General features: G+C 42.6%; 4 protein-coding genes across 11 annotated transcripts in view; 2 read left to right on the plus strand and 2 right to left on the minus strand.

The window, feature by feature from the left end:
• LOC135352059 (uncharacterized) overlaps window positions 1-21200 on the plus strand; it is a gene marked incomplete in the record, with an annotated part of 851949 nt that overhangs the window by 446160 nt on the left and 384589 nt on the right.
• Window positions 1425-21200, plus strand: part of LOC135352145 (uncharacterized) — a 56482-nt gene continuing 36706 nt past the window's right edge. The window contains exons 1-4 of one of the 5 annotated variants that reach the window (XM_064551342.1): window positions 1425-1692; window positions 2069-2210; window positions 2742-2811; window positions 9504-9710. In XM_064551342.1, coding sequence (XP_064407412.1) covers window positions 1686-1692; window positions 2069-2210; window positions 2742-2811; window positions 9504-9548 — 264 coding nt within the window. In that variant the 5' untranslated portion in view covers window positions 1425-1685 and the 3' untranslated portion in view covers window positions 9549-9710. Of the gene's footprint in view, window positions 1693-2068; window positions 2211-2741; window positions 2812-2960; window positions 3187-9503; window positions 9711-21200 lie in introns of those variants that run through there. The other 4 variants (XM_064551346.1, XM_064551344.1, XM_064551345.1 and 1 more) reach the window with 4 other exon arrangements.
• On the minus strand, window positions 3262-6719 carry LOC135352079 (mitogen-activated protein kinase kinase kinase 21-like). Its single transcript, XM_064551224.1, has 7 exons — window positions 6512-6719; window positions 5860-6429; window positions 5282-5608; window positions 5003-5215; window positions 4767-4913; window positions 4438-4500; window positions 3262-4232 (listed from the first exon to the last, which is right to left on the minus strand). Exons 1-7 carry the CDS (start codon window positions 6620-6622, stop codon window positions 3315-3317), a joined length of 2349 nt encoding a protein of 782 aa, XP_064407294.1. The 5' UTR covers window positions 6623-6719; the 3' UTR covers window positions 3262-3314.
• LOC135352117 (uncharacterized) lies at window positions 11365-20207 on the minus strand. 4 transcript variants are annotated; one of them, XM_064551289.1, is made up of 16 exons: window positions 20081-20207; window positions 19831-19964; window positions 19612-19748; window positions 18998-19287; window positions 17531-17700; window positions 16914-17126; window positions 16078-16281; window positions 15387-15516; window positions 15066-15112; window positions 14728-14897; window positions 14488-14650; window positions 13729-14054; window positions 13363-13511; window positions 13026-13158; window positions 12673-12783; window positions 11365-11616 (listed from the first exon to the last, which is right to left on the minus strand). In XM_064551289.1, the coding sequence occupies exons 4-11, from the start codon at window positions 19178-19180 to the stop codon at window positions 14547-14549; spliced, it is 1221 nt and encodes a 406-aa protein (XP_064407359.1). In that variant the 5' UTR covers window positions 19181-19287; window positions 19612-19748; window positions 19831-19964; window positions 20081-20207; the 3' UTR covers window positions 11365-11616; window positions 12673-12783; window positions 13026-13158; window positions 13363-13511; window positions 13729-14054; window positions 14488-14546. The 4 variants fall into 4 exon arrangements, with proteins under 4 accessions (XP_064407359.1, XP_064407360.1, XP_064407358.1 ...); XM_064551290.1 differs by having other exon boundaries at window positions 16078-16278; window positions 19612-19964; XM_064551288.1 differs by having other exon boundaries at window positions 19612-19964.

Below are 21200 nucleotides of genomic sequence, written 5' to 3' on the forward strand. Positions count from 1 at the left end.
TTCCTGGCACAACGCCCGCGAAGTAATATTACTTTTAGTTAGTTATTAGTCTCATGAGACTTTAGAATTGCGTATAGTAAGGCTACACGTGTCCTGTGCTTTATTTAAAGTGAAGTCCAAGCGTGGAAGAATTGACTGTGGTGCTCTAGAGCTTGAAAACTAGTTATTATTGGTCTGTGCCCCCTTTTGCACTGCCGTAGCCAAATGATGTTTTGCCTACAGATCCTGCTTATTTGTGTCTATGTTGACAAACTGGCCTGCATACATTTCCTTGGTTAAATCTATTTTGTATGTTTTTTACATTTATAGCTAAAATGGAGGCTGTAAAAGACGAGAAAGTGTTATATTAGTTTGTGCCCCTTTTAAGAAGCACTGCTGTAAGCCTATGATGTTTTACCTACATATCTTGTTTTGTTGTGTCTCTGTTTATCAACTAGGCTGCATAAATTCTTGATTTTGATTTTCTTAAGCATGTTTTTTTACTTTTAGCTATAAATGGAGGCTACAAAAGATGAAAAAAAATCGATGACGTAGCGCATCACAGATAGTCACATTTTTCGACCGTTGCCAATCCCTTTCCTTACTTTATCTCTAAGGCTCTTAGCTTTCTGATGTAAGTCGATGTTTTCCCAGTTTAACAAAAATGAATACGCTCTATTGGAAAAAAATTGGTTTGGAATGAGCCAAAATTCAATCTTGTTACCAAGGTTCACGTGACAGGTACTTCCGCTCTCGACATTACAGTTGCAAGAACTCCTCAAATCCCTGTACAGCGGTTTTCAGAGTTCTTGCATTTGCAATGTCTAGAGCGGAAGTACTTGTCACGTGAACCATTACGTAACAAGATTGAATTTCTACCTCATTCCAAACCGATTTTTTTCCAATACATGATTTAGGAGAAAATCAACCTTTGGAAATAGCCTTTGCAAGCCTTTTGCATCCCGCTGAAGCTATCTTTGAGATTGTAAGCAGTTCAAATAGTTTTGTGAGCTACTATTAGCAACACAAGACTGGATGTCTGGAGCTAAGAGAGATTCTACTGTCTGTATGACTCATCAGCTTGCAGCAACACAAAATGAGTAGTCAGGCCAGGGCAAGCCACTTCAACCAGTTCCTTATTATAATACTGGAAAGCTACAATCCTATTTCAGACTTCTCTGATTAACTAGTAACAAGTAATTTTGTCTATAAAATTTATATTGTCACGTCAATGTACAAAAACTTGCCTGACTCAGCAATATTTGTGCTCGCGTGATGTTGTCAAACTTGGGAATATCACGTGACAAGTGACTTCCGCTCTAGACATTGGAGATGCAAGAACTCTGAAAACCGCTGTACAAGACATTCAGCAATGCAAACCACGTGGCCATGTGAGCAAGTGGCTAACTAGCCTCGAATCCACGCCGATATTTTAATCGGCGTGGATTCGAGGCTAGTGGCCAACTATTATTATGGAGTACATGAATATGTTATGATCAAGAAGAGACTTTGTACAGATTATGGGACAGTTTGCAGTCCTTGATCCTATCAAGAGTGGATCGTAGACCACAGACTGTCAGTGACATAGCCAGGACCATGGAGAGAGACCATTGCTGAGGAGGTGGGGAGGGCAAGTTCCTGTCCAATCAGATGATCCTACATGACGAAGTTGCTCGTAAAGATGCAAGTCTGATGACAAACTCAGGATGATGAGTGAGTGATAGTGTTGTTATTTAATAGCCTGATAGGATATACCTACTGCCAACATTTTCATGTTCACTGTTCCTATAGGACGCATTTGATTTTGTTTGGATGGTCCAGAAGACTGTTTGAAACTTTATATACGTGTAGTATGTTGAAGAGTGCACCAGTAGACTACCGTCATGTAGCAAGCTCTGACAAGGGCTCTAATGACACGAGTATTTGACCTTATAGCCAGGGGTCGTGTTATGGTGAAGTTGCTTGAGACTATTATAGCCATTACCTTGGTTACATGTGCAGTGTTTGAAGACGTGCTTGTGTGTGTACAGTTATTATTGTTTGGCCATAATTCGTAGTAAGTACTGTTCACGTGTTTTCTCCCTACTAGACCTGAGGATTTGTACCAACCAGGTGAGGTGGACTCCAACGAGGAGAGCTTATTTAGTGGAGCTCCACCTAGCAACCAGCGGTAGCAACGCACCCGGAGTGGATCTGATCATTATAGACAATGAGAAACTAATGCTGGAGAAGTGAGTGATAGCATGTCAGACAACTACACACATTGTAGGTCTCTTTCTGAGAGCTTTGTTGACTTGTGTAGTCATCTGGTGTTGCAAACCTCCGATTTTATCGTATTTAATAGCATCTTTAATAGTGCTGCAATAATTATAGTGTGCTTAGATCAATAATAGTATTTATTTCAGGCCCAAATTGCAAATTGTACTTGAAAATAACCAGCTAAGCTATAACCTTCATAGTATGTGTTTGGACCTGTGCCACCACCTACTGTTTCATTATAATATTAGTGCAACAAAGTACGTGTCTATGATGCTATGCTAAAACTCCCTTCTCAACTATAGTCTAGTTTTTTTATTGCTCCCGTTACTTGCTGCTTAGCCAGATCATATAAACACTCCTCTGGTTTCTATAGATCTTTATTATTTATGTCAACAGCCGAGGGTAGCACTTCAGTGCTCTAGTTCTAATTGTAGATTGACTGATTGATTTGTCTTCTGTACTATTGTTTGATTTTTCCACCCCTCATCTTTTCCGGCCCCCAGTTATGCGGCCATTTTTCAGCCTGGCCAAGTGTTGAGGAGACAAGAAGAGGCACTGAGAATGGAGGTAGAGGTACAGAGTACATTAGCTGGAAAATGCATTTGTGTCATACTTTGTAGAGTCCCTTAAAGTCATTCAAGGTCAGCTATAGTGTGTCCTATTTGAATGTGTGCAATGTACAATCATGTACGACCCCTGCCCCCCCACACACACACCTTTAGGCCTACTATGCTGCTAAGAAAGAGAGGGGCCTCACGTAAACTGGCCACTCAGTGTGACTATGACCGTGTGACTCTTTAACCCCTCAATATTCTGGGAGAAGGCGTCCACCTACCCTCGGATAAGACCCCAACCAAGGACCTGAACTTGTTATGAGACTGTTAAATATTATTTTGTCTGTTTTTGTACTATTTTCTGGCAATGTAATTATGTATGTACCACTTCATGTCATCATAATAACTATAATTATATGCGACAAAATTCTGTTGCAACTTTCAACATTATTTTAAATGAATATCAATATCGTTATAAACTCATCGCACAATTAAAGAGAAACAATTAACAAATTAAAATAACTAATTAGTGCTTATAGAGAAGAAATCAACAGTTTTAATTACTTCTGTCTCTCCTCCAGCTACAATGACCTCTCCACTAGGAAGTACTGAGCATGTGCAGCAGTATCGTGCAGTAGGCAGGTCTCCCACTTTCACCCACCTCCTGGTGTCAGGCTGGTAGAGGTGGATCGATGAACTTGGGTTGACACTGTCGTCCCGTCCACCAACGGCTAATAGTGACCTCCCAATACTGAGAGGAGCTGAATACAAGAGTGGTACTTCCTGTAAGGTCTGCCAGAGAGTGGGTGTGTCCAGGTTGGAAAGGGCTTTTGCAATGAGTTCATTGAGGTCGACGTGGTGCACTATCTTAGTTGCACTCCGAGTGTGATCGAACCCTCCCATTAGGTAGAGGGTGTTTCCTATGAGAGTTGATTTCAGTGCGGATCGTGGGTTAGGTAGTGACTGAGCAATGTACCATCTTCTTGATGCCACGTCCAACACCTCCACAGAGGAGATACGTACTTTATCATCATACCCACCAGCTACAATGATGTGGTTGTTGAAGGAGACAGCTGTTGAGGAACAACGAGCAATGTTCATTGGTTGGTACGGGTGAGTCCATTCCCCTGCTTCAAAAACTGCAAGCTGATTGGTGCGTTTGTTGATTCTTGGATCAAGTCCTCCCACCAGCACTAGTCGATTAGCGAGTGATGTCATAGTGAACCAATAGGCAGTGTACTCTGGTAGTTTGGTCCATTGATCTTGCTCGAGCTTCATCACTGTACACATGTCACGATCATTGCCTGCACGCCCTCCACCAACATATACCGTGTCACCGATAACAACACTCTGTACCGAGGTGCCCATCTTGATTGGCATGTCTTTTCCTCTTCTCCATTTCAGAGTGAGTGGAGGTCTCAACTCTCTGGGAGGGGGACCCTGAATAATGAATGAGTGTAATTAGGATAGTGTCTACTAACAAGCGAGTGTTACTTGTAGCAATAATTGCATGCACACTAAATCATTTTCTCTAATTAGCTTAAGAGGCCACACCCACCAGTCTAATAGAATGTACAGTACGATTATAATAGATCAAAGCTTCTACTATAGCTCTGCAATAATATAATGGTGCATTTTGTCTCACCTGTCTCTGCTGTTGAATGATGGCGTCTCTCCTGACCAGCTCAGCATCTTTGTTGGTGGAAATCTAAAACACAGACGTGAATATCATTAGTGGAAATTCTACAACAAAACGAGAATTTCCGCTAAATGAAGTACATAATTATAAGCACACTCAAACGGATGTGTATTTAGCCGGTTAACATGATTTATACAATAGCATCAATTGTTGAGTTATAATACTATTGTTGGAATCTCATTGACACACTTAGCTACATGTACGCAAACAAATATCATTATTGTAGTATAATACTAGCGTATAAGAGTGTGTGCATTTGGTGACTACTATAATACCTGTAAAAGAGCGGCCCTCTCAACTAGAGCAGCCTCTCTCTGGGAAATGAGATCAGTGATCCTTGACTCTTGTTCACTGAGTTGTCTGTCCTTGTCAGCAATCAAACCATCTTTGGTGGCACCATTAGCACGGACACTATTCAATATCTGTATAAAGTGAAAAAGTTGAAATCAACATAGTTAGAATACTAACAAAATGGCCTATAAAAAAAACAAAGTAAACTGGTTCTGCTGACCTGTTGCTGTCTAGCCAGCTGGGTATCTTTGTACGCTACTTGCTCATTTTTTTGTACCAGAAGTCCGTCTTTTTGATCCAGTTGATCGTCTTTTTGTGCCAGTAGTGCAACGCTCTGTTCGAGTTGGTTGTCTTTTTGCACTAGAAGTGCATCTTTCTCAGATAGTTGCTCATCTTTCCTCTCCAGTATCCTGTCCTTCTGGACCACCTCTCTCTGAGAACAGAGTACAGCATGCAGTGTCAGACCCTTGCACCCACTAGCTCACTGGACTGGACTCACCTGTAGAGCCTCTATCCTCTTCTCCTTTGCCCTGAGGGTCCTGGCAGTCTTCACTCGTGCAATGTCCAGCTGAAGCAGTCCTCCGTCCATCTCCCTCCCCACCTCCTCCAGAGACGAGAGGAGCTCAGCGGTGGTCGGTCTTCTCTCTGGGGTGTTGGCCAGACACTCTCTCACCAGACCAAACAGAGGGTGCTCACGTCCACCCGCCAGACTCCTCTCAAGGAGAGCCGTGTAGGGACCTCGACGCTCAAACTCTGAGCGAGCCAGGAGGTGGTCTGGATTGTTGGGGTTGCTGTACGTGGGGGCAAGGAGATCTCCTGGAAACACCTAGTCCAATGACACGAGTGGAAGAACATGTGAATACTGACTGTCATGATTGTTTTTATGTATGTCTGAATGTATGGAGAAAACAAGTGCACGTATATTCACAATCATACATACAAAATGCATTTGCTGAAGGTCAACAATATTAAAGGGGGATCTCCCCAACACATACAACCACAATACTTATAAGGTAATTCACTGCATGAATGGTCACCGGGAATCTAACCTATGAATATCATTAACTACACACGTACTTGTGTGAGTACAAACAATTGCAGCACTCCGAAAGAGAAGACGTCCAGACTGGGTCCGTACACACTGTGACCTCTGTCAGAGAGGGCCTCGGGCGGCATGTACACCAGTGTCCCAGGAAACCTCGTCAGAGTCCTGGCCAGTCGACCAGGCTCCAGATTCACGATACGAGAGTTACCAAAGTCGGTGATCTTGGCTCTCAGAGATGCCGTCAGCAGGACGTTCCTGGCAGTAAGGTCACGATGGACCACGGACTCACGATGCAGGTGGAGCAGCCCTCGAGCCACACAGACCAGAATGTACTGGGTGACAGAGAGGGGGATGTTGGGGGTGGACTCCAGGAGATCGTCCAGACTTGAGTCCAGCCTCTCCATGACCAGGAGGGGCAGTCGAGAGCCAGTCACGAAACACAGGCCAATGAACTGGGTGATGTTGGGGTGACGGATGCGAGCCATGAGTCGACACTCTCGGCGGTAGTTCCCAGCTAGGTTGGCCACTCCACCACGCTCGTCCGTCTCCAGGAGAACCTCGTGGATCTTCTTGGCTGCATACACCTCACCATTGATCATCACCTGTGCATGGAGGCAGTCACACTTGAATAGCTAGCAGATACACTAGAGACAGTGCACAGAAACAGAGCATGCAGTGACTGACCTCTTGAACAGAGCCATAGGAGCCAGTTCCTAGAACTCTCTCCTCTCCAAAGTGCTCCACATTCTCCAGCACAAACTCCCTCAAGTCAGCATCATCTCGCAAAGAAAACATTGCTAGTATATTAAAAGTTGACCCAGCTAGCTAGCTTGACAGCTACACAAGATACGCCCCTTTTCTTATTCAATAACAGCAAATAACTGCTGAATCAGCAAACCACGTGGTCATTTTGAAGCGTGGAGCAAATGGCTACTATTGTCTCAGTGTTAGGTGGAGGCTTTGTCCAGTCCTATAATTTGTAGACCACAGTGACATAGCCAGGACCATGGAGAGAGACCATTGCTGAGGAGGTGGGAATAGCAAGCTCCTGGCCAATCAGATGATCCTACATGACGAAGCTGCTCGTAAAGATGCAAGTCTGATGACAAACTCAGGATGATGAGTGAGTGATAGTGTTGTTATTTAATAGCCTGATAGGATATACCTACTGCCAACATTGTCATGTTCACTGTGCCCAAGTATTGTATTTGGATGGTCCGGAAAAACTGTTGTAAACTAGTAAATAGTATGTAGAGGAGCCTACGCACGCGAGGGACTGGCAAACTGCCTATCAGTCACTCGTCTCAGCTGCAACGAGCATTGCAGCCTATCAGATTGCTCAACGTCATATTAGCCCTGTAATTGTAACCGCACTTACACTTCAGGGGATTCAATACATTCCATAGTAGCTAAATCTCATAGCAAAATATAACCACATTATCTATAATGATATTCATGTTTGGTAGAGTCATAATTATGATTCATATATTCCGCTGAGACGAGCGACTGATAAGCAGTTGGCCAGTCGCTCGCGCTACGCGCCAGTCTTCCTTTTTAATACCCTCGAAATATACCCGCTATATACGGTAGCTTCTTTATAGTGCATAGTGTGCTTAAATCAATATGAAATTCATGCCCAAATTGTGGAAAATAAGCGTGGACAATATTTAAATAACACGCATAGTTTAGTACATGTATGTGTACGTGTATTGAGTTTGCAATTCCTCAGGGCCATGTTCAAGCTGAACCCCAATGCAAAGACGTCAAGTTCAAGCTGAATGCCCAAGAGTTCAAACCTCCGAGAGCAAGCTTCTCTCCAGTGGTCACTGCCTCCTCCACACCTCTCCGGTAAATGCAATCATATTATAATTGTGAAATAGCTTTTCCTGAATTTTGAATGTCAAAATGTACATACCCCCAGGCCATAATAATCAACTCGATCTGTCTTTGAGCTCGTGCATGCATGAACTATCTGCCATGATGATCTTAGTATTAGCATTGTACATGTACGGGATTGATCCCCATCCAGAACTACGAAACTAGCTGGCAAAAAGGACATCTAATTATTATTGCATATTGAGAATGCATTTTCAGTTGGTTGTATAATTGTTTGGTTGTATAATTGTTGCTTAGCAGTGGACTTTATAAATGCTCTGTAGTACCCAAAAGGACAACTCCCCTAGAAGTGTCCTACTGGAATCAATATTAGGAGTTTTCACACTTTTTTTGTCCATGAATAACTATTTAAACACGTCATAAAATGCAATTCATAGGACAGGAATGTTGCCACCAACCAGTGTGGGCCCTGTTTTAGTATTCCTATAAAGGCTAGAGTATTGGTTATTGTACCTGTAGAAACTGGATTATTAGTGCTTACTCGATTATAAGCCCATGCTTAACTGCAAGTTTTGCTTAAGGTCATCTGTATTCTCTCATATCATAATTGAATTATTGATTTTACTAGTTACCCTCGTTTCTCTGCACACACGCAAACACACGCCCCCTCACTCACCCCTGCCACGTAGACAAGGCCTTACCCTCTATCCTACAAGAGCAAACTAATTCTGTTTCTGCTTTTGTCGCCAAACTGGAGGTAAAAGTTTACATAAGGACTTTGAGAAGGAGCGAAAAATGAGTACAAAGAGAAGTACCTCTCGCTATTAGAGCATAGTAGGTAAAGGTCATGTAATTTACTTACTGTTATTATAACGTGTTATGTTAGGTAAGATCTTAGTATTATATTGGAGCATACTAGGTAAAGGTCATTGTGTAGTGTTTTGTAAAACAGTCATCATAATCCTTAGTTTTGCTGTATAGCGGCTCTTGGGCTATCAGAAATGTTCATGGGGTCTAATATTCACGTATCAATGTTAGGAAACCACACCCATCAATAGCTTTATCCCAGTTTTAATGTTCACGTTAGCTGCTCTGCCCCGAAAAACGTGAAATGTTGCACCTCACCTGCTACGGTACATGCTAACACTGTATATCACTATACAACCACTTGAATGCAGATAAAGCACAATCACTTTTTTTATTGTCTCCCAAGAAGTTAAGTAGCTAACTGTTCTCTGTTGCACAGGATGAGTGCTGACTCGGCTCTGTTTAAGTCCAAGAGCAAGAAATCAAAGTGGCTCGACTAGTGAGTTGTGTCACGTCAGTTAGTGTGTAGAGTTGCAGTGATCGATACAACTGTACATACGTACGTTTTCTTGTAATTGCCTACTTAATCTTGTCACTCTATAGGGGTTCTATAAATTATAGAGTACAGCTACTGTTTCACTGGAAGTATAATTATGTAGTGCAATAAAGTACGTGTCTATGATTCTACTAAAACTCTTTTCTCAAAAGTTTCAGCCTATAGTCTAGTTTTATTTTATTACTCCCGTTACTTGCTTAGCCAGATCATACATACTATTGTACACTACTTACTATTGTATAACACTTTGATTATTTGTGTGGGTAGGCACTTCAGCATGTGGACGTACATATTGTATACCAGTACATGTGTTGTGTGTGGTGTCCCTTTTATCATAGTTGAGCCATTTTGCATTTAGCCTGTATAAATTATAGCTACTGTTATCATGTGATTTTCTCACCCCTTACTAAATTCCTAAGCCCTCAAATTAACTTCCACTCAGTATGACTATGACCATGTGACTCTTTAACCACTCAGTTCCCGAGCCCCACCCCTCACTGTCTGACTCGGAAGAGGAGATAGACTTTGGATTCTGGGAGAAGGCGTCCACCCTACCCGAGGACAAGACCCCAACCAAGGACCTGAACTTGTTATGAGACTGTTAAATATTATTTTGTCTGTTTTTATACTATTTTTTGGCAATGTAATTATGTATGTACCACTTCATGTCATCATAATAACTATAATTATATGCGATAAAATTCTATTGCAACTTCAACATTGTTATAAATGAATATCAATATCGTTATAAACCCATCGCACAATTAAAGAGAAACAATTAACAAAATAACTAAATAGCACTTATAGAGAAAAAATCAATAAGTACATCTGTCTGTCCTCCGGCTACAATGACCTCTCCACTAGGAAGTTCTGAGCATGTGCAGTAGGCAGGTCTCCCACTTTCACCCACCTACTGGTGTCAGGCTGGTAGAGGTGGATCGATGAACTTCGGTTCAATCTGTCGTCTCGTCCACCAACGGCTAATAGTGACCTCCCAATACTGAGAGGAGCTGAGACATGAGTGGTACTTCCTGTAAGGTCTGCCAGATAGTGGGTGTGTCCAGGTTGGAAAGGGCTTTTGCAATGAGTTCATTGAGGTCGACGTGGTGCACTGTCTTAGTTGGACTCCGAGTGTGATCGTACCCTCCCATTAGGTAGAGGGTGTTTCCTATGAGAGTCGATTTCAGTCCTGATCGTGGGTTAGGTAGTGACTGAGCAATGTACCATCTTCTTGATGCCACGTCCAACACCTCCACAGAGGAGAAACGTACTTTATCATCACACCCACCAGCTACAATGATGTGGTTGTTGAAGGAGACAGCTGTTGAGGAAGAACGAGCAATGTTCATTGGTGGGTACGGGTGAGTCCATTCCCCTGATTCAAACACTGCAAGCTGATTGGTGCGTTTGTTGATACTTGGATGACGTCCTCCCACCAGCACTAGTCGATTAGCGAGTGATGTCATAGCGAAAAACTTGGCAGTGTACTCTGGTAGTTTGGTCCATTGATCTTGCTCGAGCTTCATCACTGTACACGAGTCACGATCATTGTCTGCATACCCTCCACCAACATACACCGTGTCACTGATAACAACACTCTGTACCGAGGTACCCATCTTGATTGGCATGTCTTTTCCTCTTCTCCATTTCAGAGTGAGTGGAGTTCTCAACTCTCTCGGAGGGGGACCCTGAATAATGAATGAGTCAGCAAGAAATCAAAGTGGCTCGACTAGTGAGTTGTGTCACGTCAGTTAGTGTGTAGAGTTGTAGTGAACGATACACCTGTACATACGTTTTCTTGCAATTGCCTACTTAATCTTGTCACTCTTATAAATTATAGAGTACAGCGCTACTGTTTTACTGTTTCACTGGAAGTATAATTATATAGTGCAATAAAGTACGTGTCTATGATTCTACTAAAACTCCTTTCTCAAAAGTTTCAGCCTATAGTCTAGTTACTCCCGTTACTTGCTTAGCCAGATCATACATACTATTGTACACTACTGCTTGTATTGTATAACACTTGGATTATTTGTGTGGGTAGGCACTTACATATTGTATACCAGTACATGTGTTGTGTGTGGTGTCCCTTTTATCATAGTTGAGCCATTTTGCATTTAGCCAGTATAAATTATAGCCACTATTATCATGTGATTTCCTCACCCCTTACTTCCTAAGCCCTCAAACTTCCACTCAGTGTGACTATGACCATGTGACTCTTTAACCCCTCAGTTCCCGAGCCCCACCCCTCACTGTCTGACTCGGAAGACCTTCCAGAGCTCCACAGCTTTGCAAGGCTTCTCTCGAAGGTCAACAGAAGCCTTACTGAGTCCGATCACCATAGGTTAGCAATCAAAAATTTGCTGAAATTTTCATGTGAAATTTGTATTTCAATATCAATCTCAAAAGTGAACATACATTATAATAAATACATTAATTCTATAGTACAACAATGACTAAGAGGCCTCTGCACACAGGGGATGAGGTACTCCTAGGTATCCTGGATAGTAGTCACAGTGAGTAGACCTTCTCAGACCCATAAGATGGTGGTGGTTCCATGGCAGATAGCAGTGACGATAGTTTCACAGACCTGCATGAGGAAGAAGGAGTATTACCAACCATGCAGACCACCTCTAGAATCAATTGTTCTTACACACAGTAGAACATAACCTCCTCCTCAGAGACAAACACCAGCGAACAAGCCAGCCATAAAGAAATTGAATTTTAAATGTACCTTTGTTTGGGGTGGTGCCTAAAAGATCAAAAGATTATCATGCAATCAATACACACACTAAATTGAATAATAACATTCAGCCACATAATTATAATTGAATTGCTATAATAGACAGCAGACTAAAAATTAGGAATGTACACAGCACTAACTCACAAGCCAACAAACCTAAAAAAGTATATTGAGAATGGCCATACACAAAGTACACTACATCTCATACAAGGGTGCCAAATAATTATGAATCATGCAACCTTAGACATAATTATGTACAGGCTCCCACAAGCAAACTTACATGCAATGGCACTCATAGGCACATATAAAGTAATTGTGATCCTACAACAAACTGGGAGTTCATAAAAAGATTTTAACTTTGGGCACAGAATTACAATGCATATCACAGGCAAACACACAAGCCAACTAATGACAAATGGTGACCTAATCCTAGCTGGGGAGCATAACACAACCAACAAGCCTATTATGTTGGGAAGAAAATGTCCTTACACAAGTAGACAGTACACTCACTCATAAACAGTACACTCATATAAGCCCAACAAGCTTTTTCTTTCTTTCTTCCAACCTCTGTACATGTACACAGCGAGCCTAATTGAGTAGTGAGCCTAATTGAATTGTAACCTTGGAAGCAAGCAGGAACTTCACACAAGCCTAGGCATAACTTTTGGCAGAGCACTGATAATATTTAGCACGGTATAAAGTACCATTTTACACATGGTGAGGCCTGCTTCTTGCAATTTACAGAGTACCTCTGACAATCTCCTGTCGTGCTCTTCCTGTGTCGGGCCATAGGCACACACACACACACACACACGCACGCACATAAATATACACACAAGTGTGCGCACGCGCACGCACGCGCACGCACACACACACACACACACACGCACGCACACCACTTACTGTAAGCAGTTCCACTCCTGGCCTGACTATGGACTCCCACCATCTCAACCAATCTGTTGGCCCAAACTTTCCGATCACCGATTCAAGACAAAATTCCAGTATTCATCACAGCTGATAACAGAATACATTGTGGATGAGACCAACAGATAGCTAGACAAATCAATGATGACCCCTTTACATTGCAACACTGCTGAGCGTACGTACATATAGGCTTCTGTATTTTAAACTCGGCTTCAACACACTGCTGGAGCCAGTACACTTTACAAGCTACGTAGGTAAGCGTATTATCAGCTAAGAACACCATGTACAAGCTAAAAACAGCATCGCTTTAATCATACGCACACAAAGCTTACCTCTAAAGTAAAATCTCGCTCTGTCCTTGGCTGGTTGACTGTTCAGATTGGAGGTCCTGACAGAGTAACTAGCTACAAGGTAGCTTGAAGAGAACTGTTACTGTTACTAAGGGGTGCACCTTTCTTTGCCACACTGAAAAGAATAATAATTGAATATCAAACACTGTACACTACACTCTAAAAACAGGCTCTAAACTAACTCAGCTTCTACACAAGTACACTTTACACACTCATAAGCTATCTAGGCAAGTGCAGAAGCATACTAAATCAGCTCATAGGCTTATGAAGGCTTATACTAGCTACATAATGCTTGCTATAATACGCACATAAAGCTTACCTCTGAAGAGATCCCTCGCTCTGGCCTTGGCTAGTCGACTTTTCCATTAGAAACCAGGAGATCCTGACACAGTAACTACTGTAGACTACTTTGCTACGAAGTTGAATAAAGAAAACTGTCACTGTTTCCAAGTTATGCATCTTTCTTTGCTAGAGGCGAATGCAGAAAAAGAGAAAATAATTTGAATATCAAACCTTGTAGACTAGACTACACTAAAAAAACAGGCTCAACTAACTAAACTATTCTTTCAGTATATCTCATACACTCAGAGGCTATCTAGGTAGGTGGACAAGCATATTAAATCAGCTCAAAAGGCTTCTAAAGGCTAGACTAGGAAAATGATCGCTATACACACACAGAGCTTACTTGTGAAATGATCCTTCGCTGGGGCCTTGGCTGGTTACCTGCTCCGTTCAAAACTCAGAGATCCTGGCAGAATAACTATTCTAGATTAGTTTGCAACAAAGTTGCCTGCAGAAAACTGCTACTGCTTCTTAGCTACGCATCTTTCTTTGCTAGGAGCTGATAATGAAAGTAATTTAAAATTAATTAGATTTTGGTTCTGCGGTGGGCGGTACTACGTATGAAATCATAACCGCGGCTATTCGGATAAGCATGGTCTAAACATAATGAATTATCTATCAATGTTCTTCCAGTGATTTCTCAGTCCAAGTTCTTGCCACACATGGACACTGCGGTGACAAAATCAGAGCATGAATAGTGATTTTCAAAATCTAATGGATTGGAAGCAATAATATGGACATTGATCTTTAATATTGCCGAGTCTCTAATATAAACTCAGCTTAGTTATGGAGATACTACCCCGCAAAGATGGCTAGTGGAAATCAACATATCGGCCAATAACTCAAGAAGTATGCTATCCCCACTTCCAATATACAGCTGAAGCAATAAAATACCATCATATACTACTACTGTGACCATTCATTTACAATAGATGCAATTCATATGTCAGTTCTTACCCCACAAAAAAAAGCTAAGTGTTGTAAAATCTTCAAATTTTGTGTGCTACCAGAGTGAACATGACTTCTAGCTAGTAATAATGTTTCATTTTGTACCTAGCCATGCCTCAAGACAAATTTTAGGGCTATTCATACATTTACTTACCTTGTATCCTCTCATTTGTTTCTTTTCAAAAGCTTCTCTTGACCTCAAAACCAGTAAAATCACACCTCAAGGTTTCTATTGGTTGCAACGCGCACGGTCCCAGAGGCCTCACGTTGCAAGTATAAGCTCACGTGATCCCGTTTCCAATCCCTTCCTCTACTATCTATGATAAAAACAATGCAATAAGTTTGTGCTATTATTTTTCTGATGATTTCCTAGAATTGTGTTCCGAGCTTTCACCTTTGACCCTCAGCGAGTCCCCAACCAACTTGCCATGGTGACTATGGGACGGACTTTGACCTGGGCTTGATACTGATTTCATCTCTGTCGGGTTGTCATAGTGACTGTAGTCTGGAAACTCGGTAATAGTTTTAGAGAACTTGACTTTCGGAGCCGATCTCCTAGCGTCTCTACAGTGCGTGGGCGTGTGTGGGTGGGGGTAATTTATAAAGAAGAGAAATAATGCTGCAACTAAAGTGACTGCTATAGTGTACACACACGATTGGTAATACACAGTGACACTAGCAAGTGTATGCAATGGCCGAGTGGTCTCCCAGTAAAGTGTAGGGATAACTCACTCTGTGTGTCTCTGGCTCCTGGAGGACCTCTCACTCTTGCTATCAGCCTGGGCACAGAAATCAAACAATGTAGGTGGCTATACTAAACTGTTGGCTACATTGAAACCTGTCTATACCCTACAAGTACATGCAGCCTCTATAATACAGCCAGGTTAATGGACCCCAAAGTCTCCATAGCATGTGTCCCACTATAATACAGCCAGGTTAATGAGCCCCCAAACCTCTGCCTGGTGCATGGCCACTACCAAACAGGTATGATACAGTGCGTACGTAACTCTACTGTATTGCACACAAGCTACACACATGTACAGTGTCTCTCACCACATCTGACTTGCTGTAGAGGCGCTGTATGATAGGAGTGAGGGGGGAGAAGGTTCGGGTCATACCACCACCACGTTTACGAGCCTCTCCATTAGCATTCATACGCTGAGCTACTGACGTTATCTGCTTCCTGTGTGTCGTGGGAGGGTGTGTGTGTGTGTGGGGGGGGGGTGCAGTCATAGTATGTGTGTGTGTGTGGGGGGGGGGGGGTGCAGTCATAGTGTGTGTGTGTGTGTGTGTGGGGGGGGTGCAATCATAGTGTGTGTGTGTGTGTGTGGGGGGGGGGGTGCAGTCATAGTGTGTGTATAGGTACACTAGTTATAATTCAAGCACGGACATGTTACAGTAGTTGAACATCTTTTAGCAGCCATAACTTTAGTAACGTGACCCCAATTTCAAAAATTTAATGATTTTCAGAAAGAAATGATGTATTTCAATCCAATATTTAGATGTGGCCATAATTCAACTTTGAACCAAGGGCTATTATTACATGGTATCGTGCTAAATCTGTCATCTCCCAAATATCTGGTACCATTTGAAAGGTCTTTTTCTAAGCTTTCTTGGAGAATCATAAAATTGGATCCACTGAATTCAAGTTATGGCGACTGAACGAGTCCACTAACCAATTGATTAAACGGGGGACATGTACATGTAGTACATACCTGCACATTAATTTATACTATTCACTCACTCTAACACTTCTTGGGGGGTGGCTGTTCGATAGTCAATGGTATTATGGTCCTCCCCTTTATCTGCCGCCTCATGACCTCTGTCCTTTGACCCTCGCGACCTCTTCTTAGCGGCAGGATCCGGGGGTACAGGGGGACGATTGGAGGATCGTTGAGGGGTAGTGGGTGGTTCAGGGGGCGCCTTCTTCACAGGTACTTGACCCCTGCTGGGGGGAGGGGGTTGATAATTCACTTTTCGCATCATTTGATAAGATATAAAGAGAGCTGCTACAGAAAACGACAATTACCATATATGCTTGATCAGGAGCCGCGGCTACTAAATGTTTCATTTTGCTGGAAGAGGAGGCTACAATTCAAGAGAGGACACGTACTGTTCAAGAGCGGCGTTTATTAGCTCCAAAATATTTAGTTTATCATTAAATTGTTGTTTATAAACTTGAACTCTGTCATGAGAGAGTCTTTGTGAAGCACTAACAAGCTGCTACTTGTAGCTACGTACATGTAGCTAGCTGCTATATAGTAATAATTTTTTTTGGCTGCCACGTGCAGAAATGCTAGAGTCAAAGTTCACTGAGGCTACTATTTGAGAGCGGCTACTAAATGTTCATTCTGCTAGCAAGGGAGGCTACTATTTGAGTACGTCCTTTATACCAGAGCGACCTCTGATCGAGCATATACGGTAATACAAGAGTGCTCTTGTTTGATAAAATTGGGTCAAATGGACCACGGATAATTACTAACTTTGGGCACAAAATAATTTCTGAGATACACCCACAGATATATATACGAACACAAGGAAATAATTACGTGTGTAGAATTACAGATTGATTGCACTTACTTCTTATTGGCTGATGGTGCAGTAGCCCCTCCCCCTCCAGTGGGCGGAGTGTCCTGGTTCATGTGCAGTATTGATGCCATGAGGTCGACGTGATGTTCCCTCATCTTAGTCAGTCTCTCCTCGTGACTAGTCAGCAGTTTAGTAATGGCAGATTCATGCTCTTTCTCTAGACTGGAGAATGCATCTCGTAACTGTCCATTCTCCTTCTGTACACTGAGGGGGTGGGTGGGTGTGGCAAGGGGGAGGGGCTTATTACAGTAACAGTGCAGACAATTGAGTGGTGTAGTTAGGTTATCAACAATTAAATATCTAATACCGTATAGCGGGTAATTTTCGTGGGGAAAAATATTCGTGGTTTTCGTGGTTGAACACTAGCTGGACCACGAATATTTTACCCACGAATGAAGCGACCTTGACTACCTTTACCTGCAGTGAAAGCAGCAACTACGAACATACTATCCACAAAGTGACTAAATATTGCTCAACCACGAAAATTACCGGCTATACGGTAGACACTAGCAGTAGCAATTCTCCCAGTGACACACTCTCATACAGACTTGCACACCACCACCATACACACACACTACACAATCCCTAATTAAAGGCCCTCCACTTACATAGCGAGCTGCTCGGCCATGTGTGTCAGTTCTCCAGAGAGTGCCCAACAAGTCTCGTACATCATGAGATAGAGGACACAGATATTCTGACCCATAGCATCGGCCCAATCCACCGGCTTCTGGTTCTCCCTGTCCGTGTGGACCATGCTGTAGCCAAAGTCCATGAGCAGCTGTGTGTGGGTGGTGTGTGTGTGTGTGTGGTGTGTGTGGGCATAGATTGAAAAGGAAGGGGATTGGAAACGAAAATGTTTGCGTGAAACACTCCGCGTTATAGGGTGTGGTTAAAACTACAAAGGATTAAATTTATAGTCAGCATGCTCATTACCTGTCTTGCTGCCATACAATGTGTTGTACATAGAAATGGTGAAATTGATCACTTTTAATGTTGATTATTCTAAAAAGTAAAGAGAATCTAGCTCAAAAGGTAGACTAAGCAACGCAGCCACTATCACTAAACAAATAAATGCTATACAAGAAGGAATAGCTCTTACTATGAAGTCGTGGGAGGTCAAGGCCCGTGGTGTCTCTAAAAGTATACTAAAGCAGTTTGAAGGGCTATACTGCAAACGTTTATGAACAGTACAGCTTATCCATAGCATGAAACCATCCTATATAGCACTTAGATACATAATAACCAAGTCAAGCAATGTCCTTTGCTGTTTCGGCTTCACAGCAGGGAAAGAGAAAAGTTGACATGGAGTATTTCAAGCTAAACTCAACAAAAAGTAAAAACAAAGTAAAGACAAGGGATTTAGAGCTTGTCAGTGGTGTAAACTTACTTCTCTAGAGTACCTCCCAGCTCCTGAGTGATTGCTAGTGGATAGGATAGCTAGAAACACAACCTGAGTACGGTAAATATTCGCGAGCGCGAAATCATAACGCGGAGTGTTTCACCAGTTTACACAGGGAGGCCCGGTCATTTCCAATCCCCTTCCTTTTCAATCTATGGTGTGGGGTAGGGGAGTGATACAGCTAGACTTAGAAACTAAATATCTAAAAACCAACAATACGACAGCATTATTTTCAGTTATCGTTGCTACAGTAGCTAATGCGATACACACATTTTAGACTTGAGCAAGCACTTATTACACTAACAGCACACATCCACCCACCCACTCACACATCCGCCCACCCCTATAACGCAGCGTGATGCATGAGAGTCTCTCCCTCAGTGTCCCTCACTTGGAAGGGGATCTTAGCCTCCTCCACTAGCCATTGGAGACACTCCACTGAACCACCCTAGTGGAGGGGGCAATAGTAGTCAATTATTAGGAGACTGAATGTAAAATTGCAAAATAATATTCTCAATTTTCAAACACAATTAATTTTATGATAGCGGGTTATTTTCAAGGCATTAATTTTTCACAGACTGCCCAAACTAAACATTTCGAGATTTTTGATGATATACAGAAATGTCAGTGTCAAACGGGCAACCAGTAACTGCCTATTAGTAAGTGTTCCCTGTACCTGTATAGCGAGCATGGCGGGTGTGGTGAATGAGTCATCTGGTATCTGCAGTGCGGAGGAGGGCAGTCCACTCTCCACTAGGAACTGTATGATGGGCAGGCGGCCATGGAGGGAAGTCTTGTGGGCCAGACTGAAGTGGTGCTCGTTACTACCGTACGTGTCCACCTCGTGACTGCTCAACATGTGATGCTATGTGGGGGGTAGGACCATTTCCAGTCCAACAAAACACGAGAAAATAATGAAATCCTCGAGCTCTTTGAGAGGACAGGCATCCAGTTTAGCCCTCATACCTGCAGTGGGAAAACAAGAGTCTCAATTAAAGTGGATTAATCACTACATGTATAGGTACAGTGTAGGCAGGCCTTCATACTTGTGTACTAAGCAAAGCAATTAGTGAAGGAGCTTGTACATTAATTAAAGAGCCCTAACAGATATTTAACGCATGGAACCATTGTCTAGTGTAGCATCTTCAGGCGCCCATAACTTGTTACAATGATCTAATTTCAACCACTTTTTGGAAAGCTATATAAAAGGAGCACTGTTTAACGTCACACACATGTACATTAATACAGAGCCCTAAACTGAGCTACTACAATTAAGACAACTATCATCACCTGACAGCAACTCCCTGGCGGTGTAGAGGGAGCGAAATGGTTCCTCTGATGGATCTCTCTTACTCTCCTCCATCCTGAGTTGAGTGACAGTCGTCCAATCGGCTGCTAGATGGTCCGCTATCCACTCCCAGAGGTCACTGTGAAGGTCACTCTCCATAACTTAGGTCAAATGAACACGACTGTCTTTATAATTAAGATGTGACTGATTAGGGGGCTGACTCTCGAGTAGTGGTTCTCTCCACGTTTCCTCAATCTGACGGGCGCTCAGGTTGTCTTGGTGAAGTTTTTCCTCACCCACACCCTCTGGTAATGGCAGCTCGTATGTAGGTACCTCAATGTCCACCACTGGAAGCCTGCACACGAGGATCACATGATCATTACTATACATACGGACATTGAACAAACGCACACACAACATAGAATGTTTAGGGTAGGTGTGATTGTGCTATATTGAATGAGCTGCTTTCACCTGTCTTTTCTCAAGGCCTTGTCCAAAACTCTCTCCAGGAGCCCAGAATTACGGTGTGCATATTAAAGACAACTTGCTGTCCATGTGTTCAGTCCTGTTATTAGATTTGAAGGTGTCTCAGTAATATTGAAACAAGCATTGACCTTTGAACTCCAGTTGATTGTGTGGGTGTTGAACTCCAGTTGATTGTGTGGGTGTTGCTAAGTACAGTAGAACCTCGATTATCCGGACACCTTGGTTCCAGAAGCAGGCCGGATAAGTGAATATGCCGGATAATCGAATAGATAAACCACGCCTTGATCCACCCACTTTATTGATGAACAGCAGTGCCACATGTTGTCTGCGCATGCGCAAAAAAAAAGCAGGCATGTCTCCATGGTAACAGCTGCAACGCGCATGCGCATTTGAGGGACACGCCCATTTTCTGAATTATGTAATCTGATTAAAAAGAAAACTGCCAAGCCGGATAATCGAGGTTCCGGATAATCGAGGGCCGGATAATCGAGGTTCTACTGTACATGTATATACTGCGCTAGCCTCGATCCCAGGCCGCACTTCCTCGAAGAAGGCCAGTGAAGGAGGCTAATACTGCGCATGCTCAGTTCAACTTTTCACAGACTACCACAACAATTTATGAAAAAACAGCATCAATAAAAAGCTCACACATTATAATTACAGAGACACAAACAACATCAAAGTAAAGATCAGTTCATTATTTATCAGTTTCAGTTTCGGTCTGTATTGTCTACAATGAATCTACAAATGTCTGTAGCAGTGTCTCCTCTTCTCAGTCCTATGGTAATTTCCACCAAGGCCCTGAAGGTAGCTCTGGAAGGATTCACTCTTTGCCACGCTCTCAATGCATGAGCCACTCCAGCATGATTGCCATAACGACTTGTAACATCAGTTACATCACCGAGGTCGGCTGGGGTGAGGTTGAGTCGATCCAGCAGGTTAGGAGTTGTGGATTGATTCACTGCATGAAGAAGTAAAGAAATCAATAAAATGACAATTTACAATTTTCGTGATAGTCTTATTAAAAATGACACACATGCAGGCGAATAAAAAAAATGCACACAGAAAATAGTTACCTACAATTTTCGTGGTAGTTTATATCAAT

The sequence above is a fragment of the Halichondria panicea genome, chromosome 1 (genome assembly GCF_963675165.1).
Source record: "Halichondria panicea chromosome 1, odHalPani1.1, whole genome shotgun sequence".
NCBI lineage: Eukaryota > Metazoa > Porifera > Demospongiae > Suberitida > Halichondriidae > Halichondria > Halichondria panicea.